The sequence below is a fragment of the Ornithodoros turicata genome, chromosome 7, assembly GCF_037126465.1.
Source record: "Ornithodoros turicata isolate Travis chromosome 7, ASM3712646v1, whole genome shotgun sequence".
NCBI lineage: Eukaryota > Metazoa > Arthropoda > Arachnida > Ixodida > Argasidae > Ornithodoros > Ornithodoros turicata.
The window spans coordinates 48,254,330-48,280,360 of NC_088207.1; the positions used below are offsets into that span (position 1 = coordinate 48,254,330).

The 26,031-nt window shown below is 45.1% G+C and overlaps 1 protein-coding gene across 2 annotated transcripts in view; it reads left to right on the plus strand.

Moving 5' to 3' along the window:
• The window catches only part of LOC135401344 (treacle protein-like), a 52,708-nt gene that overhangs the window by 15,993 nt on the left and 10,684 nt on the right, over window positions 1-26,031 (plus strand). For both annotated transcript variants that reach the window (XM_064633697.1, XM_064633698.1), the window contains exon 2: window positions 7,179-9,321. In XM_064633697.1, the coding sequence (XP_064489767.1) occupies window positions 7,207-9,321 (2,115 nt within the window). In that variant the 5' untranslated portion in view covers window positions 7,179-7,206. The remainder of the gene's footprint in view (window positions 1-7,178; window positions 9,322-26,031) is intronic.

A 26,031-nucleotide genomic window follows, 5' to 3' on the forward strand; every position in this document is an offset into this window, starting at 1 on the left:
GTAACCTAGCTGTCCCTTTCCTTTCCGGGCCCTTTGAGAAGCATTCCGCTTATTCTGGCACATCTGGTCGTTTTGAAGCGTATCTGTACCACGTCCTCTATTTTTCCAGTGCTTGTTGTTTTAAGTTCACGTCATGCACGAGCAAACAGCTGTTCCTCGACAAGTCGTCACAAAGTCTCTCCAGAAAGATATAAGGGGAGCCAGACCCGTTTCCTGTTGCTCGTCCTTGTGCCTCGTGCTCTCTTTTACTGATGAGCATGGACCGATGCCAGTTTTTTCCACCACGGGACACTCGACGGGGTGGGCGTCTGAAGCAAAAGAGCAGCTGGGTCTCCACCAACTTTATCTCCTCTGTCGTCTGCCCGCGTTTATGCTGACGGACCTCTAGTCATCGTACAGCTGTTGTTCGTTGACGCCTACAGACACCGGACGGATGGATAGGTTGTACGTCCCGTGGTCGAAGAGTTACACATCCTAGCATAAAACGATAGAGGTAGAGAACACGATGGCTGGGGAAGTTAGCCGCTCCAGTGCAGCTAGCTATACCCCAAAACACTTGGTGGATGATTTATCAGGAAGCTAACCACGCTCTTGGGATACTATTGTAAGCCTTGAGTATTACAAGGTGGCGGCAGCACCTATATGTCTTTCAGAAAGCGCACCAGGGCGTAAAGTGGGGGTTGTCTTTTCTGATCTGACCAATCCACCACCACCTTCTCCACGTTGAGTGGTCGACCGGTCCAGACTGTTCGGGCCTCCGGGACACCCTTCGTAGACCTGTCAATAGGGCTTACGTGAAGCGTGTCACTGTACACCGCTAGGGGATCATCAGTTGTGGACAGTACGTAATCATGAAGCATATACTCGCGGTCTACTTGTGTGTGTCACTTGAGAGCCTGTCTTCACGAGCCTTCTTGCGCAAGGTGCGCTTCGGTAAGATTACTTGTGGTTTGGAACATGTTACCTCCTGCTGCTTGCGCGTAGTTTGGGTGTAGTGCATCGACTCGCAAGCTCTTCTCGAACGTTTCAGTGTTTTATGGGTAATCACTCTCGGAGCAATGAAAGTGCCTCACCACTTGATCTGTATATATAGTGTCCCTCTCATGAAATACATTTTTCAGACGACTGAACCTGGACCTCTATACATGTAGCCACGACTACAACCACATATCTTTCTGTGTAGGGTAATTGAAGTGATCAAAAACTTCTCGGATAAAAATAGGCTTTCCTTATTACAATGGACCTATCCATTTTCTCACGGGAAAAGGTGGAAGAGCATGCAACAACAACCTCGACAACGAACGCGGAACTGTGCGCTTTGTCTGATGGGTCCCGTAACGAACGCAGTTGTCACTGGAGTCGCTCAGCTCTCTTTGCTTCCACGTGAAATGACGCAGTGTCACGCACCTGCGATCCCGTACGACACACACATTGAAACGAGGGAAAGGGTGCAGGCTAGCTGCGAACTTGGGCGTGTCGTCTTCTGTGTCCGTGTCTCTCGGTGTTCTTCGTGGACGCGTACAATTCTTTGGCCAACCAACGAAACAATTTATCCCTGCTGCTACATGACAATGTTGTGATTGTCATCCCAAATTTTGACTCCATATGTTACTCGGCTATAGTGTCCGACTCAGATTCTTTTTTTTTTTTCTCTCTTCCAATCTGCTCATTCGGTTCCTGCTATGAATGTTGAAGACTCACAAGCCATTAAAAGAATGCCCGTCTATATGCACGGAGACGTCTTACCTATCCAACGTTTTCCCGTTCCCCACTAAAAGAAGTATTTTGGATGAAATGAATAGACGTTTACAAGATGCTAGGCATGCGTGGAGGTTCGTTCATGATCATGTTGTGTCGCGACGTAAAGCCTCGAATTATTATGATTCGACTCTTGCAGCAAACATTGTTTATTGTTGCAGCTTGTAAACTGTAATTGGGTGTTGATTCCTGATCGCTTCTAAGGTCCACGCTGAAGAACGTAAACAGTATACTGGGATAGGCTGGGGTGGAAGTGTAAAGAGGACTATGCGGAGAGGTTAGCCGTAGCTATGATGATATATACTGCGCATTTGTGCGTACGTCCTTCGAAACGAGCAGAGGTCATCTGGTATCGTAGAACAGTGACATAAAACGCAAGCGAGCTGGTGTAAGTTAGTAGATAACAACATTTCCCTGACTCTGGGCAGAAAACTTGAGACTGGGACAAACGAGTGGTGTTGAGTTTCGTCCTGCCCACTTGTTTGTCCCGTCCCTACTTCAGCGCCAGACTCAGGTAAATGTTGCCATCTTCTCTAGTTTCTCACGCGAAGTAACTGGCATTGGCATGAGGGCCAACATACTTCGCTGTAAGAGCAAGTAATCCATTTCTACGCAACGGCTGCACTCAGCAGTGCTCTTTCCCGTTCACGGCGCAAATTAAACCAGCCCACTTGTGGAACGTAGGCATTCCATCCTATCGTTCATCGGGAACGTCCTCAAAACACCGACTGATTCACTAACAAACCTCGCCGACTGGAGACGAGATAACCCCAGCAAAAATTTTGCTCCGTTTCTGCTCCCCACCATCTCGTTCAGAATCTCACACAGTCAGCGCTGGCACAAAGGACTGTCTGCGCCCACCAAGAAACCAAGTGCTGTACACATCTCTGTCTGAAGAGGCGGCAAGTTAGTAATGGCGTAATAATGCCTTCTTAACATATATATATCCATCCTTATGAGTGTCTGTAAAGACGCTTCGTTGATTGTAGCGTGTATACTTCTGGGTCGTCGGATTGAGAGCACTGGGTTACTCCGGATGTTCCGAGGAGATGGTCCAGGAACTTCCTCGGGGTGTGTGTGATGTTGTGATGAGGACTATTTCCTGCACGAGAACGCTGACCTTGATATCGTCGCTATTCTTTTAAGCTGCGGCAATTCGTTACCGGCTCTGTCTTTTTCTTCAAAGGCAGTCCACGCGGGGCGAGGAATGCACCTGTGGAACGAGTGGTCGGTAGGTGTGTGTGTGTTTGAGCTACGATGAGAAAGAGAGAGAGAGGTACAGGAGGTTCGGGACCGGTTTGGAGGAACCGAGACTCTACATAACGCTGGCTGAGCGGCTCCTTTGTCTATATACGCTCGGGTGATTCGACTTTCGATTTGGAAGATTTAGAACATTGAAGACGACCTTATAGATATGGCAGTCGTTTTAGATTTGGCGGGCTTCTTGGTTGTCAAGCTAGGGACGTGAGCGATAGTATCATAACTAGCTTATGTTATAACTTTTTCGATTGGAAAGTCCACTCGTGCAGGAATGCAGATATAGGGTAGCGCACCGCCGCGGTGAAACACTCCACCTCATCGTAAGCATATATTGTTGTTGTTGTTGTGCAGGAATGCTAAGCTTCTAATGTTGGCTTCTGTCGTTTGCGTTGAATATGAGTGAAGTATCGTTTTGAAAAAACAGTTGCTATAACAAATGTCCGAATACAGTTGAATATCACAATAGAGTGGAACATCCAAAGAGACAGCAGTTACACCGAGACACTCTTACGCGAGGGACCTCTTCAGAAAATGCTCCTGCTGTCCATGACATCCCTGTGAGTTTATTTGGACGTGCACTTGTTCCACCTATGAGACCATATCGTGCGTTTATGGCAGGCAATGGCATCTACGGAAAGTTGCTTACGGTTGCCATTCCATCACCTGCATTGAATCTGCTCCATAATCGATATTATTGGACTGCAAGCTGTGCAAGACCATGACCGACTTCTGTTTGCTCGATCTTCCTTGTCCACCGAGAGTAATCAATAGTATCTTTTCCTCTCTCTCTCTGCTTCGTTCACGTCCTTTTTGTCTCCGTCTGCATCCTAGAGCTCCCGAAGAAGGTAGGCGAAAGAAGGCACAAGGGAGCAGCTCCTGAAAGCTGCTAACACCAGGCACCACCACACTACGAACCATCCACAAGGGGCCGAGCCGGGAAAATGTTTGCTTGCTTTAATGACCCTAATCACCAATCCGGGTCCTCAGAATTATGACTAGATTTCCACTGTGACAGTGAATTTGCTGTAAAAATACCATATGGTAACGCCAAGGTTAAAAAGCCTCGACATCTTGCAATTTCTTCGCCACATCGGACAACCGAGAGTGCGGGGTCAGGGTCTCTCTGTCTTCAATAGTAATAACCTACTGCCCGTCAAATATGCGCGAATCATTTCCGCGACTCCGCAATTTTCGGAAACGTTTCTCCGCAGTCGATCACCTTGAGATCAGCTAGCCTTCGAATATCACGTTGCTTCGCTTGGCAGACCTCGTTGCTCTGGGATTTTAATAAAGTCCAGCTCAGTTTTCCTTTTATTTATTTTTGCCGTCCTTGCGTTTCCGCGCGTTGAGTGTGGAGGCGGACACACTTGCGCACGGGAAAAAGCCGTATTGGAATGCGCGAACTCCATTCGTATGCCGATACTGTTCTGGTAGGTTGGTATCAGTGGGTAAAGCGGGTTATGTCCGGACAAAACCTTACAGAGACATGGAACCTCGATAGGGAAACCTACGTGCATATCAATGTTTTCTAACTCGTTACTAAATACCTGTATTTTGAACGTGTGAAAACAAAAATTCAGGTTTCGTGTGTCTGACGGAAATATGAAGTGATTTCATTATCAAGGTTACAAGGACGAGTGCCGTTCTTTACGTATTTTTGTATACGGACGACAACCATCAAAGGCTTGATGAACTTGAGCAGCAAGAAATGGAATCAAGATGAGGAATACATGGGATGTCCCACTACTGAGGCGCGGTATAACCTACCCCATATATGAACTTGAACAAAAAGCGCAGAAAGGTACCTGCTATCTACGTATGACAACAACAGCACTTTCTTTTAATGAAAATTATTGGGACGTATCTATCCACAGTTTCCGAATGCAGGTGGTAGAATTTTGTTTCACTTTTGGTCTTCGTTGCATGAACTATAACGGTTCATCACGAAAATCGTTTCTTTGGCGGGGGTGACTTTATAGTGGACTGTAGCAGACGGCACAGCAGTTAGTGCTTTCATTGCACAATACTTCACAGAATTCTTCTGAGCACTTTTATCAAATGTAATTCGAGAGAAATTTAATTTTCCCAATTGAATTCTAAAATCTGCCAAGTCAACTCTTTTTTTTTCTTTTTACAGACACAGAGAGTGCATGCAGGATTTACGACATTCTAGTACAAGATACATTCACTACTACAATGATAATGTAGCCTTTAAAAAAAATCGCGAAACCCGTCCTTTCGAGGAGCGCAATTTTTCTGACAAGTAGATTTTTAAATATAATTTTATGACACGTTACGCGTAACGTCCTGTACATCCCTAAAGTGTCCTCAGCGATTGTTGAAGTCTCTGGCTTGGTCGTGAATTACCGTTTAAGTAATGCTAAACTGTATCAACGTCGCTTCATACCATGTCAAAAGTACAGGCTCGCTTTACGCAAAGGCTGCTGTTAGCTTGCATAAGACTGCCGACACTATACATTGCCGGAAAAGAATATCTGAAGGCTTTGCTTGAAGCAAGATCGACTTAGCCAAAATTCTCGGGCCATGGTCGGACCCCTCACATCTGATGCAAGACCTACGAGCTGTTGCTGAGTTCCTCTCCAGCACTGGAACTCTAATAGGACACCTTTCCATCATCAACACTTTCTCATCCCTTCCACAAGCGCAATGGGGCAGTGTACCGCCATAACGGCGGAGAATGACCCACCGCATCATCATCCCATTTATGTGTGTGTGTGTGTTGAAGCAAGATCCTCAGATCGAGACCCGCTGATGTCTCTAACAGAGAAATCCTCCTTCTGCTGGGCTTTGGTGTGTGAAAGCTTTGCTGTATTTAAGAAGCACTATATACCAAGGAAACAGAGAGACTCCCCATAACCACACCCACGTCTACATCTATATACCATAGATCCTTATTATTCCGATCACTACAAACTTCATGAACAGGAGGAGACGCATTGGAGGAGACGCATTGGACCCATTGCCGCATTCCTTCATGAAATATACACCATTACTTGCTGTTATCTTGCCCAAGTTACTCGGAATTCCTTTCTTCTTATCGTGCCATCTGTCCAGTCAGTGGACTTTTTCTTTTTCTTTTTTGCTCTCGCGCGAATGAATAATATCACTAGCCATTATCAGATGGTTCCAATGGAAGCTTCGATCTTGCACGGCGTGTTAATGCCGGACTTTCCCCTTGAGGATAAGTCGTAAATATTCTCCATGACTTTTCAATACGTTAACCCACTTGGCTCATTCCCACAGACGTGCAAGTGAGATCGGAAAAGCTGCGAAAAAAAGAAACGGCGCAATTCTCTGCTGACGGGCGTAACTTCATTAACGAGGCCACGCTTCTTGGTGGAGTCCAACTCTTGTTTGTTACTCATCGCATGACTGTCGCTGTTGAGGCCCATGCGGTTCGTGATTGCCTTTCGTGTCTTGCTCTTTTTCACCTTGCTGGCTGAAGCTGTGAACAGGAAATGTTTCCGATGTTTATCTCACGAGTAACCGCGTTTTGGCAGCGAATACTTAATGAAGCTTTCTCTTTTCATACTCCACACCATTGCGGTGCTCCCATGTTCGGGAAAAAGAGGTTCGGCATCGAACGGCATTACAATCACCAGCTCCCCTGGCACAGTGGTTAGAACGGTCCCTTTCCACGCCGAGACTGCAGGGAGGTGACGCCAGATCGAATCCCCCCCGCCCTTGTTGTGCTGTCTGAGGTTTTCCCTGACAGTTTTCCGACAGACTTCCAGGCGAATGTCGGCACAGTTCCTGTGAAGTCGGCCTAGGACGCATACTAACCCCCTCCCCCCTGCTGTCCTCTCGTCCATCTGTTCCATGTCTGTACGTTGCTCATAGCTAGAGCTGCTTCGCTGCGCTAACACGAAACTAAAACAAAGTTACAGTTGTGTCTCTGTGTTAACAGACAACTGCTAAAAAACGTAGCTTGTCAGTGAAATTGTGTTTGCCTGACGTAGAAGGAATAACGGAGAGGTGCAGCCGTGAGGGTGATTGTGCATATGTTTCGGTTTCATTGGAAAAAGTAGTTGCGCGAAACAGTCAAAGTACTTGCGGATATACAGCGCAAGTGACACTTGCTCAACAGGAAACAGATGCAGGAGGAATAATCGATTTTTTATTTTTTATTTTTTTTTCAGGGCACACTGCGTCCAGGTGGGAAACAACATGTCCGTCATCTGCCAAAATTTTGTCCAAAATGCTTGGAAGAAAGACCTCTGCTCCAACTGCTTCAAGTCCTTCTCAGACCACACTTCTGCAGAGGATCCGTGCTCAGTTCTTCTCACCCGAACCGAAGTCGAAGAGAACGAAAAAAACACGGTATTTAACAACCTGAACGGCACACGGTACATCTCCCAAGCGACCACGATTTACGAGTCGTGGAAGACGCTTATTAATGACCAGACATCAACAGCGTTCGTCTTGTTGAAATCGCCACAGAGACAAGAAATCCCTCCCGAAATAGTGAGACAAACCCCAACTGTCATCAGCGAAACACAAACACAACCGACAAGTAATGGTGTCGCGCAAGGAATCCTCAAGGTCGGCTCAAAACCTTCGGAGGTCCCTCGCAGAAACAGTGTCGGGTTCAAGGAAGACCACGTCCAGGTCATTGGCTACGGGGGCAATGACGATTACGACTCCGACGAAGGGAATTGGGAGATGAGTTCGGACGACGACGTGTCATTGGAATCCTTAGATTGCACGGAGGAAGAAAAAGTAATCACGAAGATAACGAAAGAGAACACGGATTTCAATTCAAACAACGAGAACCTCCTCACACCTCAAGAAAAGCCTCCGAAAGTAGCCGCTGAAAATAACTCGGAGGGCGACAAAAATAGCGTCGGGCCTGAGCTTGAAAGCGCCGCCGTTCCGAGCTCAGTCTGCGAAGACAGCTTGGAGACCAGCACCTCGTCAGATCCCTCGACACCCGTGACAGAAGATGTAATTACGACAGACAAGGATGAGACGGGGGAGATGCAGCGGCAGCAAGAAGACACTCCGAAAGAAGGAGAAGAGGTGCAGGGGGATGATCCTAAGGTGATCGCGGCGACTCTGTGCAAGAACAGCGTACCGGTACCAGGTATCTACGAAGCGCGCTCTTCTTTTCTGCATAGTATCGCCGAACCTCCCGTGGCAATTTACACCCCTGCTTCTGACTTGTTTGTGCACCGCGGAAGTACGTCGTCCTCGTCCTCTGAAGAAGACGCTACGGCGAAAGTTCTGGCGAAGCCGCCCGCAGCAAAACTCCCGTTGAAGCCGAAGATTCCCGCGAAGCCAGTTGTAAAGAAAGAGCAGAACGTGCCGCCAGTTTCACCTGCTTCGACAGACGATGTCTCGCCGCGAGAAGATATCGCAGAAGTCAAACCCGTGGTGTCTCCAGCGCCTCCAGAGGAAGTGGTTGGTCAAGCGAGCCCTCAGGTCAATGAGACCACTGAAACCGTCCACGTAGCGAACAGCGCTAGTGTGCCTCCGGAACCAGAGAATCCCGTCGTCCAAAAAGAGAATGGCAGGAACTTCTACGACGGAAGTATCTACTACGCTGTGTCTGAACCGTTCAGCACGTCACCCGAACATGAGGCACGAAACATGAACTTAGCTCGAACGCTCCACTACTCCGAAACGAACATCTACCAAGAAGTAAAGAACAATAACAATCGAAGCCCGGAAAAGAAAGACATTAAGTTGGCAGCTTTGGCCGTGGAACTCGAGCAGGCACGCTACAGCAGCACCCCTTCCAAGCGGGCCGCCCCCGCACCGCCGGCGAATCCACCAGAGCAGCAGTTGACACCCGCCGCGAAGACCGAGTCGCCTTATTACTACTATGCATCTCGTAAACTCGGGTTCCTGAAATCGAAAAGTGAGAAAGATAACGACAGGTTGAATGGAAGCACGAGTCCCACTGCCGTTTACAAGTCTCCTTCGCCGACGGAATCGTCGGATGACAGTACTCCGAAGAACAAGAAGAGCATCTTTTCTTTCAAAAAGTTGTTGAAGCGAGGAAACAGTAGCAAGGATCTTGTGTCCGACGATGTGGCGCAGATGAAATCGACGAATAACCCTACGAACCGGAAGGCGTGGAAGCACGCTGAATTCGACAAGAGCCGACTACGTCTTGAGATTGTGCATCCTATGGATATGCCCAAGGTGGATGATGGGGCTCCTCCCGAGTCTGTGTCTGCGAATGGTTCAGGTTCTCCAGTGCGACATCTTGAGGACGGGATGTACGAAGGTGTCACCGTGGAGAGGTACGGGGCCATCGTGATTCCAGCCGACTGCCGGGTAAGTCTGTCGGGCCGTTTCAATGTATTCTCTCACGAGATACCGGAGTGTCGAACCGAAAGGTTTTTCGTTCCGGTTTTCGTTTTGCTTCAAAGAAAACGGTTCAGTTCCTGTTCAGCTCTGGAGTGAAAAAAAAATTCAAAGAACCGGTTCAGTTTCACATGGTGTAAGGAGAATTTATTCCAGTGAAAATAATCCCCTTTATTCTTTCCAACAGAGAGAGAAATAAAGAGAGAGGTTAGCAGGTCCTATGACTTATAGACAAAACTAAGGAGCCCGTCTTGCGCTCTGGTACATTGTTGTAATGTGAGGTTTCTGGAGTTTCCTACCCAAACACCGATCGATGCCATGTATTGTGCACTTGAGGTCTTGCGTTACGTACCCTTGAAGGCCAAATAGTTCATTTTTCCATTTGAACCGAAAACCAAAAACGTATTTTCGGTTTCCCTTCGGATCATAAAATTTTGTTTCGGTTTTCGTTCCGTTCCGGTTGGCCCAAAAATAACGTTTTTTTTTTTCGGTTGTTTTCTGTTCAGGTTTTCGGTTCGCTCCGGAACCCTGCGAGCGACATCCCTCAGAATATTTAAGCGGAAGACACGTAAAATGTCATAGCTTTCTGCTGCCACTGCGCTCAGTGTCATGTCTTTTCGTGCACTGCTAACCGTGGGGAATATCTTGAAGTGCGACCGCAATGTATTACTTAGCAGACGACAGGAAAAGGCGCAGACGCTGTCGTCTGCTGGCACCAGTATACTGGGAATTGTGAACGCTGTGTCACGTTAAATTATTGTACAGCAATGTCGTGCCGGCAATAACATTGTTATGCCCATACACGTTTACCGTTGCACCGCAGATAGGCTAAAGGGTGTCGCAGAGGCTTAGTAATTGAATGACATCTCCGGCGGCAAACGTCCTCCAAACCTGTTTCGTGAACCCGAATGCGATTCATTTAGGCCACCCCTACTGCGATGTCATGCCTTTTCTGGAATAATTTTCATTGACCCTCAAGGGTGTAGGTCAAGCGAATAGGATAATGTCAACCCTATCGTTGTTCCTCATGTCTTCATTACTATGATGGACTAGCTTCTCCTTCTAGCTCACCGTGTTATTATGTACCTCCTGAGGCTTCTTCCTTTATAATGCTTTTACCGCTAGCTGCCCTACATACGTACATTCCCTACTTGCTTTCGTGGATTTCTATCAGCCGTGTGTGTTATTTCGATCAAAATTGTGTCTGGTACTTTGGATTTCATAAGAAATCGCGTCTGGCCCGAAGTAATGGCTGCACAGTAAGAGAATTTAGTCCTTTCGGAAACTATAGATCCAGTTGCCACAATCCTTTCGGGACTACATGCGTGGAAGTGTACGCGAAGTCTGGGGACTATTTACAGTGCTGGGGAGTAAATTTTAGGGTTACGAGACCAAAACGGGAGTAATATTGTAATCTAGGGGTCTAGAAGCTGTATTTGATCCCCAACTTACTTTTTTTAAAATGATGTTGTGGCTCTATCATGGGAAGGTGGGGATATGTTTAATGCTGATAAAGAAAAGAAGGGAAAGGACTATCGGACCATTACTGCAAGAATCAAGTATATGTCTGGAACGAACAAGGACCCGCATCAAACCACTTATATTTCGGGAGAAGTTAACTCGTATACCGGTCCACTCAGCCCGCAAATCTAAGGACGCCTGTGATTTGCTTAGGTGGGTGCATGACGACGTCCGATTCACGACGTAGTGCGCCTAACTTCCTCTGTTGCTTGTACAAGAACCACGTTGCGACAACGCCTGTTGGACGCGACGTTCATATACGTAGCACATTTACACGCTTTTTAAAGCAAACACGTAAAATATTCACGTTAACAAAACATGCGAATCGGTTTCCTCGTCTGCATGTAGCGACCATCTTCTCGTGTGACCCACTCTCAATGTGCGGACTACATTCTCCGCTCGCGGAAGTACACGTATGTGACTGTAGCTCTTGACTTGTCTCGGAGTATATACACGCAACTACACTTTGCCAAACGGCTAAACAAAAACGCCGGGAAAAGAATACAACTGTTTCGACTTGTTGCATCATTCACGTGCACTCGGTCGTAACTATTACAGTGCCATTACACTGCAACGCTCCAACAGTTCTTTAGACGTTATGTACGGGTATTAGGTAAAGTCGTCGTCACTATAAAGACGCCGTTGTCACGACGGACACCAAGCATGACGCGTGCGACACACGGAGAAGTGCCTCGACCACTCATGCGGACGTAATGGAAGTGTTGGAACTCATTGACCTATTTCCAATCCCTCGTCCGTAATTAAGCTGCGAGAGGGAATTGAACAAGGCCTTCTTACCTGTTTAGGCACGCTTTGACGTATACTCCGCCGGATACGCGAATCTTCCTCTAGTAAATAGGTTGCGGAGGCAAGAGGGACGTCGTCTTGGCCAGGTGGTTGGCACGCTTCCGCATGTTCACGGCACTCGAGATAAGGAATATGCCCAGAATTTACATATGGATGTCGTTCTTGGTTTGAGCGATTACCTAAGCTTTGGTGTTTGTGTTCCGTCGATTTAGATCTGAAGGGCAAGCTAAAGAGATGTGCCCAATTGTGCCAAATTTTCGGATGTACAGCCGGAACGGCACGTTTAAGCCCTGTCCTACGCTTGCTCCTATTGGTTGGAATGGTTAGCAAGGTCACATTAAGTCGTTCAAGTAGTGTGCCTATATTAAAACTACAGGAGCACTATAGGTAGCACCTGGAGGAAACGGCTCTGGTTTCTCCATCTATCCATTTGGCGGACTAGCTCTGTTAGAGTTGACGGACTACGTTTGATGCCTTTCTTAGCTCGAACACTGTTATAGCTCTGTAGTAATGCGCAGTTTATGAACTGATGTTAGTCATAACGATAACACCAGAACGACTGCTGTTGTATGCTCAAAGGAGACTGTAGTGTGAAGACGTCAAAATATAAGAGCTTCAACAGGACATCTCGTGGAAATAAAAAGTAATTCTGAAGGCGGTCATAATGGACGGCACGGGTGTTGCTGTCACTCTTAGTATCTTGCCAGCCTTCGGGAACTTGCTCCAACACGTACGTGCGTTGTGAATATTAATGCCTGAACAGAGCCTCGTAGCAGTACGCACTTGACAAACTCCAGAGAGATAATAGTCTGACCAATTCTGAGAGCGACCTTTCTGCACGTGGCTACATTTTCAGCGACCATTACTCCCATATTCACGCAGCCCATTCACAAACATCACAACCATAGTGGCTCCACCTATACACACATACATACTACGTCTGACATTAGCACAAGAGAAACGGGAATAGCGCTATAATATTAACCTCATGGCCAACACCCAAAGAGTGCAGACATAATGCGGCTAAGTGCCTGTGAGCGGTCAAATGACCACACATATTTTCCCGACGCAATGAATCGGAAAGCGCGAAGTACTATATAGGGCACATTTTGAGCCTCATTACCCGCTTCTAAATTGATTCCAAGTGGCGGTCGGGGTCGGAACAGCCCTTCGCTTACTGGCCGCAGCCGCCGACACTGTTCCCATTAGCGGCATAAAACGCCTTTCAAAAGGCAGGAATCGGAATGAAAAGCCTCAGAGACAAGGTCACATATGCGAGTATCATAAATGACGAGGTCAGCAGGCGGAAGCTCGGAGCTTTTGAATACGTTCATATTATGCAGCGAAATAGTGGTATTTTTCCGCGCGTTATACCTTTTGCTGCCGTTATAACTCGCAGTGGGGTTGCGCAAACCTGGACTTGGGTATCCAAGTCCATGCTTCGATATGTACGTAAGTGCGATGACTGATTGCATTTAGTTCCACCTTCTCCTGGACATGTATTTGATTGATTAATTGATTGATTGATTATGAACAAGAAAGAAAAATATTTGTATTTGTACACCGACAGGACGCTCAAATGCCATTTTGTTAGTTTATCCGTTATTTCCTAATTATTTTCTTTTCTTTTATATTTTTGCGAAATAGCAAGCCGACATACCGTTTGACTGACCTTTCCTCCTTTTTTTTTTTCTTTGTCCTAATAAATATACCCCCCGAACACGCACGATCCATCAGAATGTTGTCGCTCGTGCTTGTTTCTCGTGTGCTTTTGCCCTGTACGCACTTGCGTCAAGCCCTTGGCGAACGGTTTGTCTTTTGTGGCGAACGTGTTGCCTAGACTGGCGGCACGTTGCTGGAGGACAGGGCAGTTTTACGAGGGGGCAAGGAGGAAGCGGATGGCCGGTTAAATTACTTGCTTATTAGCGGCATGGTCTTATATCCGGCCTGGACGGTCGACGGGCTCCAAGCCTTTACCGTGCGGGTACAGGGTTTCGTACCGTACCGTACGGGTACAGAGTGGGATTCGGTGAAGTGGCAATAACCAAATGTATAATCCGCTTTATAGAGTCCTCTTCTACTATAGCTTTGTTTTTCTTTAAAAACAAGCTTTGTGAGTAAGCTTTGATCAATGATTGACAAAAAAATCCTTATGCATGGAACGCGTGTGAAATCGTTGGTGCATTTTTTTGCTTTCCCCCGTTGCCATTACTGTCGCATATACTCTGCCCTGCTTTTTGTTGACAGCCCCGATGCTTGTTAGCATTTGTCTCGCACTGCACGATGCCACTACCACCATCGGAACAAATGGTACGGGGCGACATGTTTAATGATGATAAAATAAAGGAAGGAAGAGGTTAGCCGTGATGGGGGCTTGCTATTCCCAAAAGCAAAGACAAACAAACAAAAAGGAAGTTCCCCAATGAGAGATGGGAAAGAGAGACTGCTGCTAGTGGAGAGGGCTGTCGGGTGCAGTGGCGTGGTTAGTAAGTTTGTGTGGAAGAGTGTGTTGTGGTGCGGAGATGTCGGCGTTACGAACGGACACGATGGACGGGAGATATCCTACGGAATATCCCTCAGAGGGAGAAAAAAGTGTTTTATGTTAAAACGTACTTCAAAGTTGTTCATATACAACTGCAGCGAACTGTCCTGCCCTCCTTACTTCGTCCGTGTCCTATGTGTGCTGTTATCATGTCTCCCCATGGGGAAATCATGGGGTTATCATGTCTCCCCATGGGGTAATCGCTTCATGCACTGCAGTGCATGAAGCGATTACCCCTCTACCGCACTGTACTGAGCTCATGCCAAACACTTCTCGCATAAAAAGCATCCAACTGTTTCTGTGACAGTCAGAAAATTTGTGGAGTTCCATTTCAACTATGCGTGACTTGTTAAATGCTTGCTACAGTTTCGATCTGGTATCTATCTATATGCGCATACGCAAACAAGAAGTGGAATGCCGATGACAACATGCTTGCCGTGTCGACATCTATGCATGCAACAACTTTCTTTTGCGCACACAATTAAAGACTTGTTAAGTCTTCGATGTAGAATCTGCAAATCTATGCCTTCTTTCCCAAGGTCGCTTTGAGATTAATGAAAGGAACGTCGTGGAGCTATGCGAACATGATTCTTTCACTGAATTGTATTCAAGCGCTTAGCAACGTGAGTGTTTCATTAGTGGGCATGGCGTGTGTGTGTGTGAGCCTTCGTTGTTTCTGTTTTGCATTAGTTTTACGAAGTATAGACAAACGTTTTGTGGACGTTCACCAACACTTCAAGGTCTTTTGTTCGTACATGCATTGCCTTTATTTGCATAGGGTGAGGTCGGACAGGCACAACTCTTACTTCTGCAGCTTTTTTGTTGTTGGTTTTTTATTCACGTACAAGGCCAGAAATGAAAGCTTAGTTTAGAACTCGTTTTTCGAAATTCGAGAAGCAAACTTCCGCTAAGTGTGGCTGATCAAATTGTGGACGAGTTATTTGGCAGGCACGTTTAATTAGGATCGTTCAATAACTGAGACTGCAGGGTATAGCACGCAATTACAGCCCGCTCAAGCGATTCCGTCAAAGAACCAACGAGAGCTACCCACGTGATACACGGGCTCCGAGAGTGACATTAACGTCTATACTGTCATTAGGTTCTCGACTGTCATTATTTTCAAAACTCGTACAACACGTTCATTTTTAGTGACATTAAACGCTACGAAAATGACGCGACCCACTCACCAAAGTAAAACGTATGACAAAACTCTTAAATCATGAAGCGTATATATGTTGGAGACTGGAAATGCAGTTAATATGTTGACATATAATAATACGGCGATTTTCTCGTGGAGTTGTTTTAATACGTTTTAAGACGAGGTGCATGCTTTGAAGTTTCAACGTAGGCTGCCAAGTCACAAAACAATTGCTCCTGTCCTTGGCGTCGTCTCGAGTCTTTTCATTTTTCTCGGTGAAAGTTCCTAAGAAGTCGTAGGTCTCTTTCGTGTAAAGACACTCGTGTAGGCTAAAATTTAGTTAATCGTACCGTGTTGTACAGCAAAGAGTGACTTTATGCAAACTAAATTTCTTACTGTGGGCAAACAATAGGAAAGAGCGCTAACATGTCATGGACGAAAGTATTATGGTGAACACATTACGCAGTAAATGGCATAACAACGGTCCGTGTGGTACCGCACCAATGACACTAAAACTTACAGCATTACGCACCCTTAATGTCATTTTTACCGCGCACTACGAGCATTTAGGTCGCTATACGACTTTCGCTTTCTGTATCTAGCGCTGCATCGCACTGCAAGGGACGGGAACGTTGGACATAGCGTACAACAAGATAGACTGTAAGCACGTTCTCATATACTAGAAGTGGCTTCAGCGTAATTGACCCTATTATTTTCTAGCGAAGGCATATACACCAACAAAAGCTGCCTTTTGACGGCACCGACAAGCCAGGATGCGTTGCTTTTGTTACTGGTCTCCTTCATGAGGGCCAATCTTCACAAGAGAGGTTGCTCTTTCAGCGCGGCTGTTGGCAACTGTCGTCTTGTCGGGGTCCCATTTTGAAACATTTGTAGAAGGCTTTCCTCATGCAGCCATTCTGGCGATAGCGCATTCCACCTTGTGATATATTTTGGTTCTGCTTCCTTTAATGCAACCGACCCTAAGTCTGGAGCAGAGCACCATATCTGTGTGTTGTGCAACTGAGCGCAGGACCTTAGGACACACTGCGACACGCCCGGAAAAGTGACAGAGGGGGTCGACAAACGCTATCTGATAAAGCTAAGTGCGACAGACGGGCCTACGGGGCTTTATTGAAAGGTAAACATCCGGCGCTCGGCCTTTAAACCGGAGGCATTTCAGCATGTGAAGACCTAAATAAAGAAAAAAGCAAACGATACCATTGGTATGAAAGGAGATGGGGAAGAGAAGAAAGGGAGAAGAGAGGGTATACGGTGGTGTTGGTAGGTAAAGAGGAAAAGGGGTAAAGTGAACCATCTGATGCTGTCGTGACAACCATTTCCATGTTTTTCTTTTTACATGCCGTAATCTAATCTCGCCATGTAAGAATACTCTGTAGAATATATTTCGAGGTATTCTAGTGTAGCCCCCCCCCCCCCCCCCCCCGTCGGCTGCACTACAAAGCATAACAGACGGATGCAAAAGTCGTTTTGTTGTAAAGTGATGTTGACGCGCATGTATTTGTTGACTCCTGAAATCTCACATTGTCTCCTGAATTGTACCTTCAGAGTCTCCAAACGTTTTCGTAATGACTTCAACTTTTGTTCGTGTCAATTAATTAAAATGCGTCGAGCTCCTGAATCAAACAAACAAACAAACTCCTGAACAAATTCAATTAAAATGCGAACGCATGTACACGAATTGCCGCAGCGTTTACGGTACCTGCAGCATCGGATCATTCTTGTAGGAATTTTATGCATCAAGCTAAAGCTTCAGGAGTGCACTCCTAAAAGAGGTGTTGGTGGAGGTGCCGAGACCGGCCACACACCAACCAGAACCTCACCACATCACACGCTTCAGCAGCCAAGCGTCATCCCGAATGACATTGTTCTCTCCCGTTGAAAACTGGATGCGTTACGCCTTTGTGTGACACGTGTGCAGTTATGTAAATTGTCACAAAACGGCGTATACTGCGAGCTTTCCAGAAATTAGAAGTGATATCTGTGTCATTCAGGGCAACGATTGGCTTTCAACGTGCGATGCGGTGAAGTTTCACATTGACAGTGTCCCATATCAGAGATTTAAAAAAACGCACACATTTAATGTTAAGGTTACTACTGTTCGGAATCCGTCACATACTGACACACTGACTCCGACTTTAGCGCAACAATCCAATCGTAACCGAAAACATACCATTGTTCTTCGTCCGACACCGTTCAACGCGTTCCGTCCGCAAATAACGTAACACATTGACAGCATACCCTCCTTGTTCCTGCATAGCAGATTAGCAGAAACACGGCACGTATATCTCACTTCCGAATAAGCGAAGCCAGACGCGTACCACGGAAGCAGTTGCGGGGGGAAATCACACACAAAAAAAGTTGCTACATGACACGACACCGTCAAAAAGAAGGCAGGAATAATTTGGGCAGCTATATTGCCGGTCCGTCAGGCACGGGGTGCACGGCAGTTCGTTTCTACCGGAAGCGTATACGGCGAATGCAAAGCACAGCGAGCGGGGACTTTGCCATTAGTTCAGGTGCAACCAAATAGGATTTCCTTTATCCGTGGATTCAACATCGGCTGAACTTTGTGCACGTTCCGTGTCACCCGTCGGATTGCGTGACACTATAGGGCGATCTACCCCTTCTCTCTCTCTCTCTTATTCACAAATGCAACAGTCACCTGCGGGCGTGGTCACGTGTGGACTTTTGCTGCGAGGCACAGAGTAGAGCAGCGCTTTACATTATTTTGTCGTGTCACGCGATATTCAGAAAGGTGTCAGGTGTTTAGATTGTATATAGGAAGTACTGCAGTATGGGAAGGCTTGTGCGCTAACGAGCTTTGCGTGAGCTTCTGAGTGGATGAATTCGATCGGCGTCATTGTTACGGAGCCGATGTATGTCTTGTAGTTGGCACCCGCTCTTAAAGACGTGTAGATGGTATTTCGCTGTTCCGTTTTCTTTGTGAACATGCCGTCGCGAAGTCGGTGAAGTAGGTTGTTGAACAAAGTAGGACGCGTTTTAAAGCGGAGCAACGAAGTGGAGGTTTACATGCAAGAGCGAACGAAAACAGCGACCAAACTGCGAAAGAACATAAGAGCTACAGTGAGAGAGGTGTATCTCCGCCAGCAGTCAATGTAGTCCGCACATTGAGAGTATGGGGCATACGAGAAGATGGACGACGGCAGGCAGATGTGGACATTTCAAGTCTTTGACAGACGTAGCTCCCTGAAAGGCACAAACAAACCGCTGCTCTTGTCAGCTTCTTAAAAAAAAAGCCCTCATCTCTTTCACAGGCGTACTTCCCTCACATATACTCTTCTACCCTGATACTTAAAAACCCGAGACTGGGGAACTAAAAACGACGACACAGACAAGGTCTCGCTTGAGACCTTGTCTGTAAGACGACGATAAAACCTGAGACTTAAGGAACAGAAAATAAGAACACGACATGTTCTCAAACTCAGCAACCCATTTAATGACATTTAATCCAGCAACCCGTTTAATTCATTAAATGGGCTGCTGACTTTGAGAACGTGTCGTGTTGTTATTTTCTGTACCTTGTCTCAGGTTTTATCGTCGTTTTACAATGTACCAGCTCGCCTGCACCCTTGCACTTCTACACCGTGTCTGTTTTGTCCTTTTTTCTCCCCCAGTCTCGGGTTCTTAAGTTATGGATCTATATATACCACCAGCTCGCTTGTTACCTATCTATATTCTCCCGTTTTCTACGCTGTTTTGCTAAAATACCTTCTCTTTTATATCCCCTCCATCCCACAACCCCTTCCTCCTTCCTGGCTCTGAAATGAAGCTTTTGGGTGTTGTGCTCTGCGTCCTTCGCGGCCACATCAAGATCATCATCGCGAATGAAGTGCTGTCTGGAACCTCATCTAATACTCTAATACCTTCTGCGTTAGCTAAAACCGCAGAATGGCCAGTTGGTATACACTAGTACACAGAAAACCTGTGTTAGCCTCGCTCCAATGTTTATGTGCGCTCCTGCGTTAGTCGTTACGTTAGTCCCACTGCGTTAGTCCCACTACAAGTATGGCCGACCACGGCGAGCAATTTCACCACCACCACCACCGGTTTACATGTGTTCTGAATCGCAATGAAATATGTTACGTATTCGCTTCAAACGCACGCAGCTGTGCTCTATGTGTTTTCGCAGCGTGATCAGTGTACGAGCACCAGTTTGAACCACAGTTGCGGCTCGAAGGCATGACGTACGCACCCGCCTGGGGCCAATCACTGTCGTCTTTAGAATCATGTACCGAATTGAGCTGTAGGAGATGACATGTCCCGAAGCATATAACTAGAGTTAGACTGGTTGACAAATACGGTGGTAGCTGCAAACAAGATCCCTTCCCCCTGGCACAGTTCACCACTTAGTACATTCTATCGCCCTGTCTTTCTTCCTCACCCTTTTATGCCGACTTCCTTCGCCTTTGTTGATTGTCTTCCTTGGCATGCGACTCAATATAGGTTTGCATACATAACCTAAGCGAGGTACGAGGTGACATTTATCACATCCTTATCACCTATGAACGTTACGAGCAACAGCAAATCATCGTTCGTAATGGGATGCAACCTACTTGTCATTGGTCATTAACTATTTCGAAACCTCTGCGGTCCTGGTTCAATCAAGCGCACCAAGGACAGTGTATGCATGCTCTCGCACATCTCATGGCGTGGGTGATGACAGAGCTTTATCTGTACCTCGATTCATCAACTTTGTTACCACATATCTATCTTTTAATGAAGGTATGGTACGAACCCATTTCCCATACATAGACCCATAGACAACATTTGCAATGTTCTCTTGGCAATAACATCTCCAACCATCTTGACATGTCGTTGTCTCTCCTATACTTGAGGTGTTTTCTTCGACCACTTTCGACCTATAAAACGTAGAGTAACTAAACCACATTGAAAAGGGAAATTGGTTAACAGTGGCCACGACCTCCAGTATACACAGTACAGTAGTAACAGAGGCCAGTACATCCCCGTGTAAATGGCGCTTTGTCTAACAATTAATGAACTGAAACAGACTGAAAGGAAATATACCAGCTAAACATATCAGCTGAACATGTCAGTTAAAATATCAGCGAAAAATAACTAAACATCAGCTCGCATGTCAGCTAAGCATATCAGTTAAAAATAGCTCAACAGAGTGAAACATGTAAGCTAAGCATATCTAAACATCACCAAACATATTAGCTAAATATATCATTTACACATAGCTAGATATGTTTGGCTACACGTAGCCAAACATATCAGTTGAAAGTAGCTAAATGTACAGGGTGTCTTCTTTTTTCGATACAGATTTTTCATAAAAAATCTATGAGGGCTATAGACACCCTGTTTTCACTTGTATCATCTCTGGGCCTGCGGACGTTTTTGGCCATCTGTTGTTCAACCGTCGAATGACTAATTATCTAAAAATCGTTAATTAACTTTTTAATTATAAAAGCTACGAAATTGTCCCAACGAGAACATCTGTTCCTTTCGATCATCTGATATCGTAGCCGTTTTCAGTACAAAAACCCGTTCGGTAGATTCTCCGCAAAAAAAAATCGTGTAGGAACACAATTTTTTCTTTTTTTTTTCTTTATTGCGCATCTTCCTGTATAAGCTAAACATAGCTGAACATTGCTACGTAAAGCTAAACATGCCAGTTATATCATAGCTGAATATATCCAAACATACCGGCTATATATGGTTGAACTTAGACAAATTGATCAGCTAAACGTAGCTAAATATATCATCTAAACATATCAGGCAAGTATCAGCTAAACATAAGCTTAGCATAGCTAGAGATAGGTAAACATATTCGCAAAGCATAGCTAAACATAATTGGCAGAAGGGAAATCTATCAGTTAAACATAGGTTAACATAGCTAAACATGTCAGCTAAACATACCTAGACATCGCTAAATATAGCTATATCAGCTGAACATAGCTCAAACATATCAGCTAGACATAGAAATGTGACGCCCCAGTGTTCCATAACATTTTGTCCCAAGCAGTACCTCTCTCCAGTATCACTTTAAAACTATAACATACCAGCTAATCAGCTTAATATATCAGCTAAATATCAGCTAAAGTTATCAGCAAACAGGTAAACATATCAGTCAAACATAGCTCAACATAGCAAAACATGTCAGCTAAATCTAACCTAAACATAGCTGAACATAGTCAAACATATCAGCTAAACATATCTAAATATATTATTATTACGGATTATTTCCATTGGTGGGCACTAATAAATGAATAAAGATCAGCTAAATATAGCTAAACATGGCTAAGTAGAGCTAAAGCTTTCAGCTAAATATATCAGTTAAATATCAGCTAAAAAATGTCATCTAAACATGTCAGCTAAACATAGCCAGGCATAGGTAAATGTATTAGAGAAACATAGCGAAACATAATTGACAGAAGGGAAAGTGCGTAGACTAGCTGGTGCACGACTAAACGAATAATTCGGGAGACTGGGGACACGGAGTAAGACGGAAGAGGAAGTCTTGATATTTTGTCAGTTTCGTCTTCCTCCTTGTAACCTGTCTGTGGGGGGATATGCCTATTTAAGAAAGAAAAGGAAAGGTTAGGCGTAGGCCTGTCTATGGTTTCTTCGTCCTATGGTTCTTCGGAAATATATAAGGTAAAAATAGGTTAACATAGCTAGACATAGCTAAATATATCAGCAGAAAATATATCACAAGGGAAATATATCAGCTAAACATAACTAGACATAGGTAAACGTATCAGCAAAGCATAGTGAAACGTAATTGAGAGAATGGAAAGTACGAGCTGGGGCATGGCTAAACGAAGAATCCCGGAGACTGGGGACATGGAGTAAGACGGAAGAGGAAGTCTTCTGATATTTTGTCAGATCCGCCTTCCTCTGTGTCCCCTGTCTCTGGGTCTCTTCGTTTGGTCATACTTAAACATGGCGAAATATATCAACTTAACATGTCAGCTAAACAAAGATGAACATACCTCAACATACCAGCAGAACATGTCAGCTAAAATATCAGCTAAGTCTCAGCTAACAAGTCAGCTAACATATCCGCTAAATATAGCGAAACATGATTGACAGAAGGAAAATATATAAGGTAAAAATAGGCTAACATAGCTGGACATAGCTAAATATATATCAGCAGAGAATATATCACAAGGGGAATATATTAGCTAAAAATAGCTAAACATAGCTAAAGATTTAGCTAAACATATCACCTAAATATATCAACTAAACATATCAGCTAAACATAGCTAGGCATGGTAAACGTATCAGCCAAGCATAGTGAAACATAATTGAGAGAATGGAAAGTGCGAGCTGGTGCATGACTAAACGAAGAATCCCAGAGACTGGGGACAAGGAGTAAGTCGGAAGAGGAAGTCTTCTGATATTTTGTCAGATCCGCCTTCCTCTGTGTCCCCTGTCTCTGGGTCTCTTCGTTTGGTCATACTTAAACATAGCGAAATATATCAACTCAACATGTCAGCGAAACAAAGATGAACATAGCCAAATATATCAGCAGAACATGTCAGCTAAACATGTCTGCTAAAATATCAGCTAAGCATCAGCTAATAAGTCAGCTAAGAATCAGCTAAAAGTCAGCTGAAATATCAGCTAAGCGTCAGCTAACGAGACAGCTAAAATATCAGCTAAACATATTTGCTAAATTATCCGCTAAACATATTTGCTAAATTATCCGCTAAAATGTCAGCTAAGTGTCAGCTAACAAGTCAGCTAAAATAGCAGCTAAGCATCAGATAACATGTCAGCTAAAATATCAGCTAAGCATAAACTAACAAGTCAGCTAAAATATCAGCTAAGCATCAGATAACAAGTCAGCTATGATATCAGCTAAACATAGCGAAACATCATTGACAGAAGGGAAATATATATAAGGTAAAAATAGGTTAACATAGCTAGACATTGCTAAATATATTAGCTAAACATATCAGCTAAATATATCAGCTAAACATAGCTAGGCATGGTAAACGTATCAGCCAAGCATAGTGAAACATAATTGAGAGAATGGAAAGTGCGAGCTGGTGCATGACTAAACGAAGAATCCCAGAGACTGGGGACAAGGAGTAAGACGGAAGAGCAAGTCTTCTGATATTTTGTCAGGTCCGTCTTCCTCCGTGTCCATTGTCTCTGGGTCTCTTCGTTTGGTCATACTTAAACATAGCGAAATATATCAACTTAACTTGTCAGCTAAAATATCAGCTACCCATGTTTCAGTTAAGTGCAGCTGATGTAGCTGTATTTAGCTCTCTTAGCTGAACACAGCTGAAACATATCGGCTAAATATAGCTGAACATAGCTAATATATCAGTTAAACATATCTGCTAAATCTATTAGCTAGACATGATCTAAACATGTCAGCTAAAATATCAGCTAAACATGTTTGCTAAATTATCAGCTAAACAAGTCAATTAAAATATCAGCTAAACAAGTCAATTAAAATATCGGCTAAGCATCAGCTAAACAAGTCAGCCAAAATATCAGCTAAGTGTCAGCTAACAAGTCAGCTAAAATATCAGCTAAGCATCAGCTAAACAAGTCAGCTAAAATATAAGCTAAGCATCAGATAACAAGTCAGGTAACATATCGGCTAAATAGCGAAACATCGTTAATCGACAGGAGGGAAATATATAAGGTAAAAATAGGTTAACATAGATAAACATAGCTACGAGTGTGGTCCGATAAGTTTCCGGCCAGAGGTAGAAAATGCGCGCGAATTTGAAAATGCGATTAACGACGCGTGGCGCCATCTGTTTGAGGGCCCGAGCACCACCCTCAACCCTCTCCATGCTTTTGTCGGTTGGAGAGCGGCATTCAAACAGCCAGGGTGCACTCTTCAGTTAAAATGGAAAAAATTGAGTACCGCGCTGTGATAAAATTCTTGACAAAAGAGGGACTTTCGCCTAAAGAAACTAAAGCGCGACTGGGCAACGTGTACAGGGAAGCCTCTCCGTCGTACACAACGGTAAATGACTGGGCTAAGCAGTTTCGACTGGGGCGAGAGTCCATTGAAGATGATCCACGCGATGGTCGTCCAGTGGAAGTGGTGACACAAGAAAATTTGTCTCTTGTCGAGGAGGAAGTGCTGAGCGACAGGCGTCTGAAGGTGAAGGAAATCTCAGAAAGGCTGGGGCTTTCCAAAACAACCGTTTTCCGCATCATCGGCGAGGGCCTTCACAGGTCAGTGCGAGATGGGTGCCACGACTTCTCTCGTCAGTTCAAAAGCAACAGCGCGTCGTCTGTGCCAAAGAGTTTTTGGAGCTCTGTCAAGAGAACGAAGAAGAAATATTGAAGTCAATTGTCACAAGGGATGGGACTATGGTGCTCTACTATGATCCCCTTTCGAAAAAGGAGTCGATGGAATGGCGTAAACCAGGAGAAGCACCCCCAAGAAAAGCCAAGGTCACACAATCCACAAAGAAGATCATGGCAACAATATTTTGGGATTGTCACGGGATCCTCCTCATTGACTTCAAAGAGAGGAACACCACAGTGAATGCGACTTATTATGCTTTACTCCTGCACCGACTGCGAGACGCCATCAAGGAAAATAGGTGCGGCAGGTGAATCGAGGTGTCCGGTTGCTCCAGGACAGTGCCCTTGTCCACACGGCTTCTGTTGCAAAGGCTGCACTGAAGGAGTGCGGCCTCGAAGAAATCCACCACCCACCCTATAGTCCAGACTTGGCACCGAGTGACTATTTCCTGTTCTCAAACTTGAAGACGGATCTCAGAGGACAGAGATTTCAAAACGATAGTGAGGTGCAAGAGGCAGTTTTCCAGCATCTTGTGGACAAAACTTCGGACTATTTTTCTGGTTGAAAGGTGTCAAAAGTGTATCGAAGTTAAGGATGACCATGTCGAAAAGTGATACACTTATTTCGTCTCTATGACTATTAAAAGTTGGTCGGGCCGGAAACTTATGGAACCACCCTCGTAGGCATAGGTAAGCGTATCAGCCAAACATTAGTGAAACATAATTGACAGAAGGGAAACTGCGCAGACTAGCTGGTGCATGACTAAACTGTAGTTTGACTGGTGCATGACTAAACTGTAGACGATGACAGTGGGTCGTGTCCCACTGTCATCGTCTTCTTGAGAGTAATTGTGCTCTTCAGAAGGGAGTGATATATGTGGCAAGGAAAAGGAGTTAAAGTACGCCCCTTTTTTTAACAGTGTAGTCTCATGCGGCCAGTCTTAATAGCGAATACGGAAGCGGAGCGAGTGCGATGGATTACATTATCTGGCGGAGGAGGGAGAGTGACGTCCCTGTGCCCAGCCGTCCTATCTGCGGCGCAGTAATATTTTGAGAGCTAACGGACTAGATTTCCTTTCCGGCGGCCCGGGCAACAGCCGAGATGTTTCAAACAACCCATCAGCGGGGATTCTGTCTGACGTCACTGATGGCTGTTGTTGCCAGCAGACTTTTGTATTGGAAATACTGTATGAACAATTGAAATTTCATTTCTTCAATAACAATACCGATTTTTTGCGACATAATTTGCTGGCTTACATTTGAATCTATATGGTCAATCGATTGGTGATATCCCCTATAAAGCAAATTGTTGCACCCGACTATCCCTTTAAGTCGACCATTAATGTAATCCAGGCTAAATAAGCAGATACCGAGAGGTTGG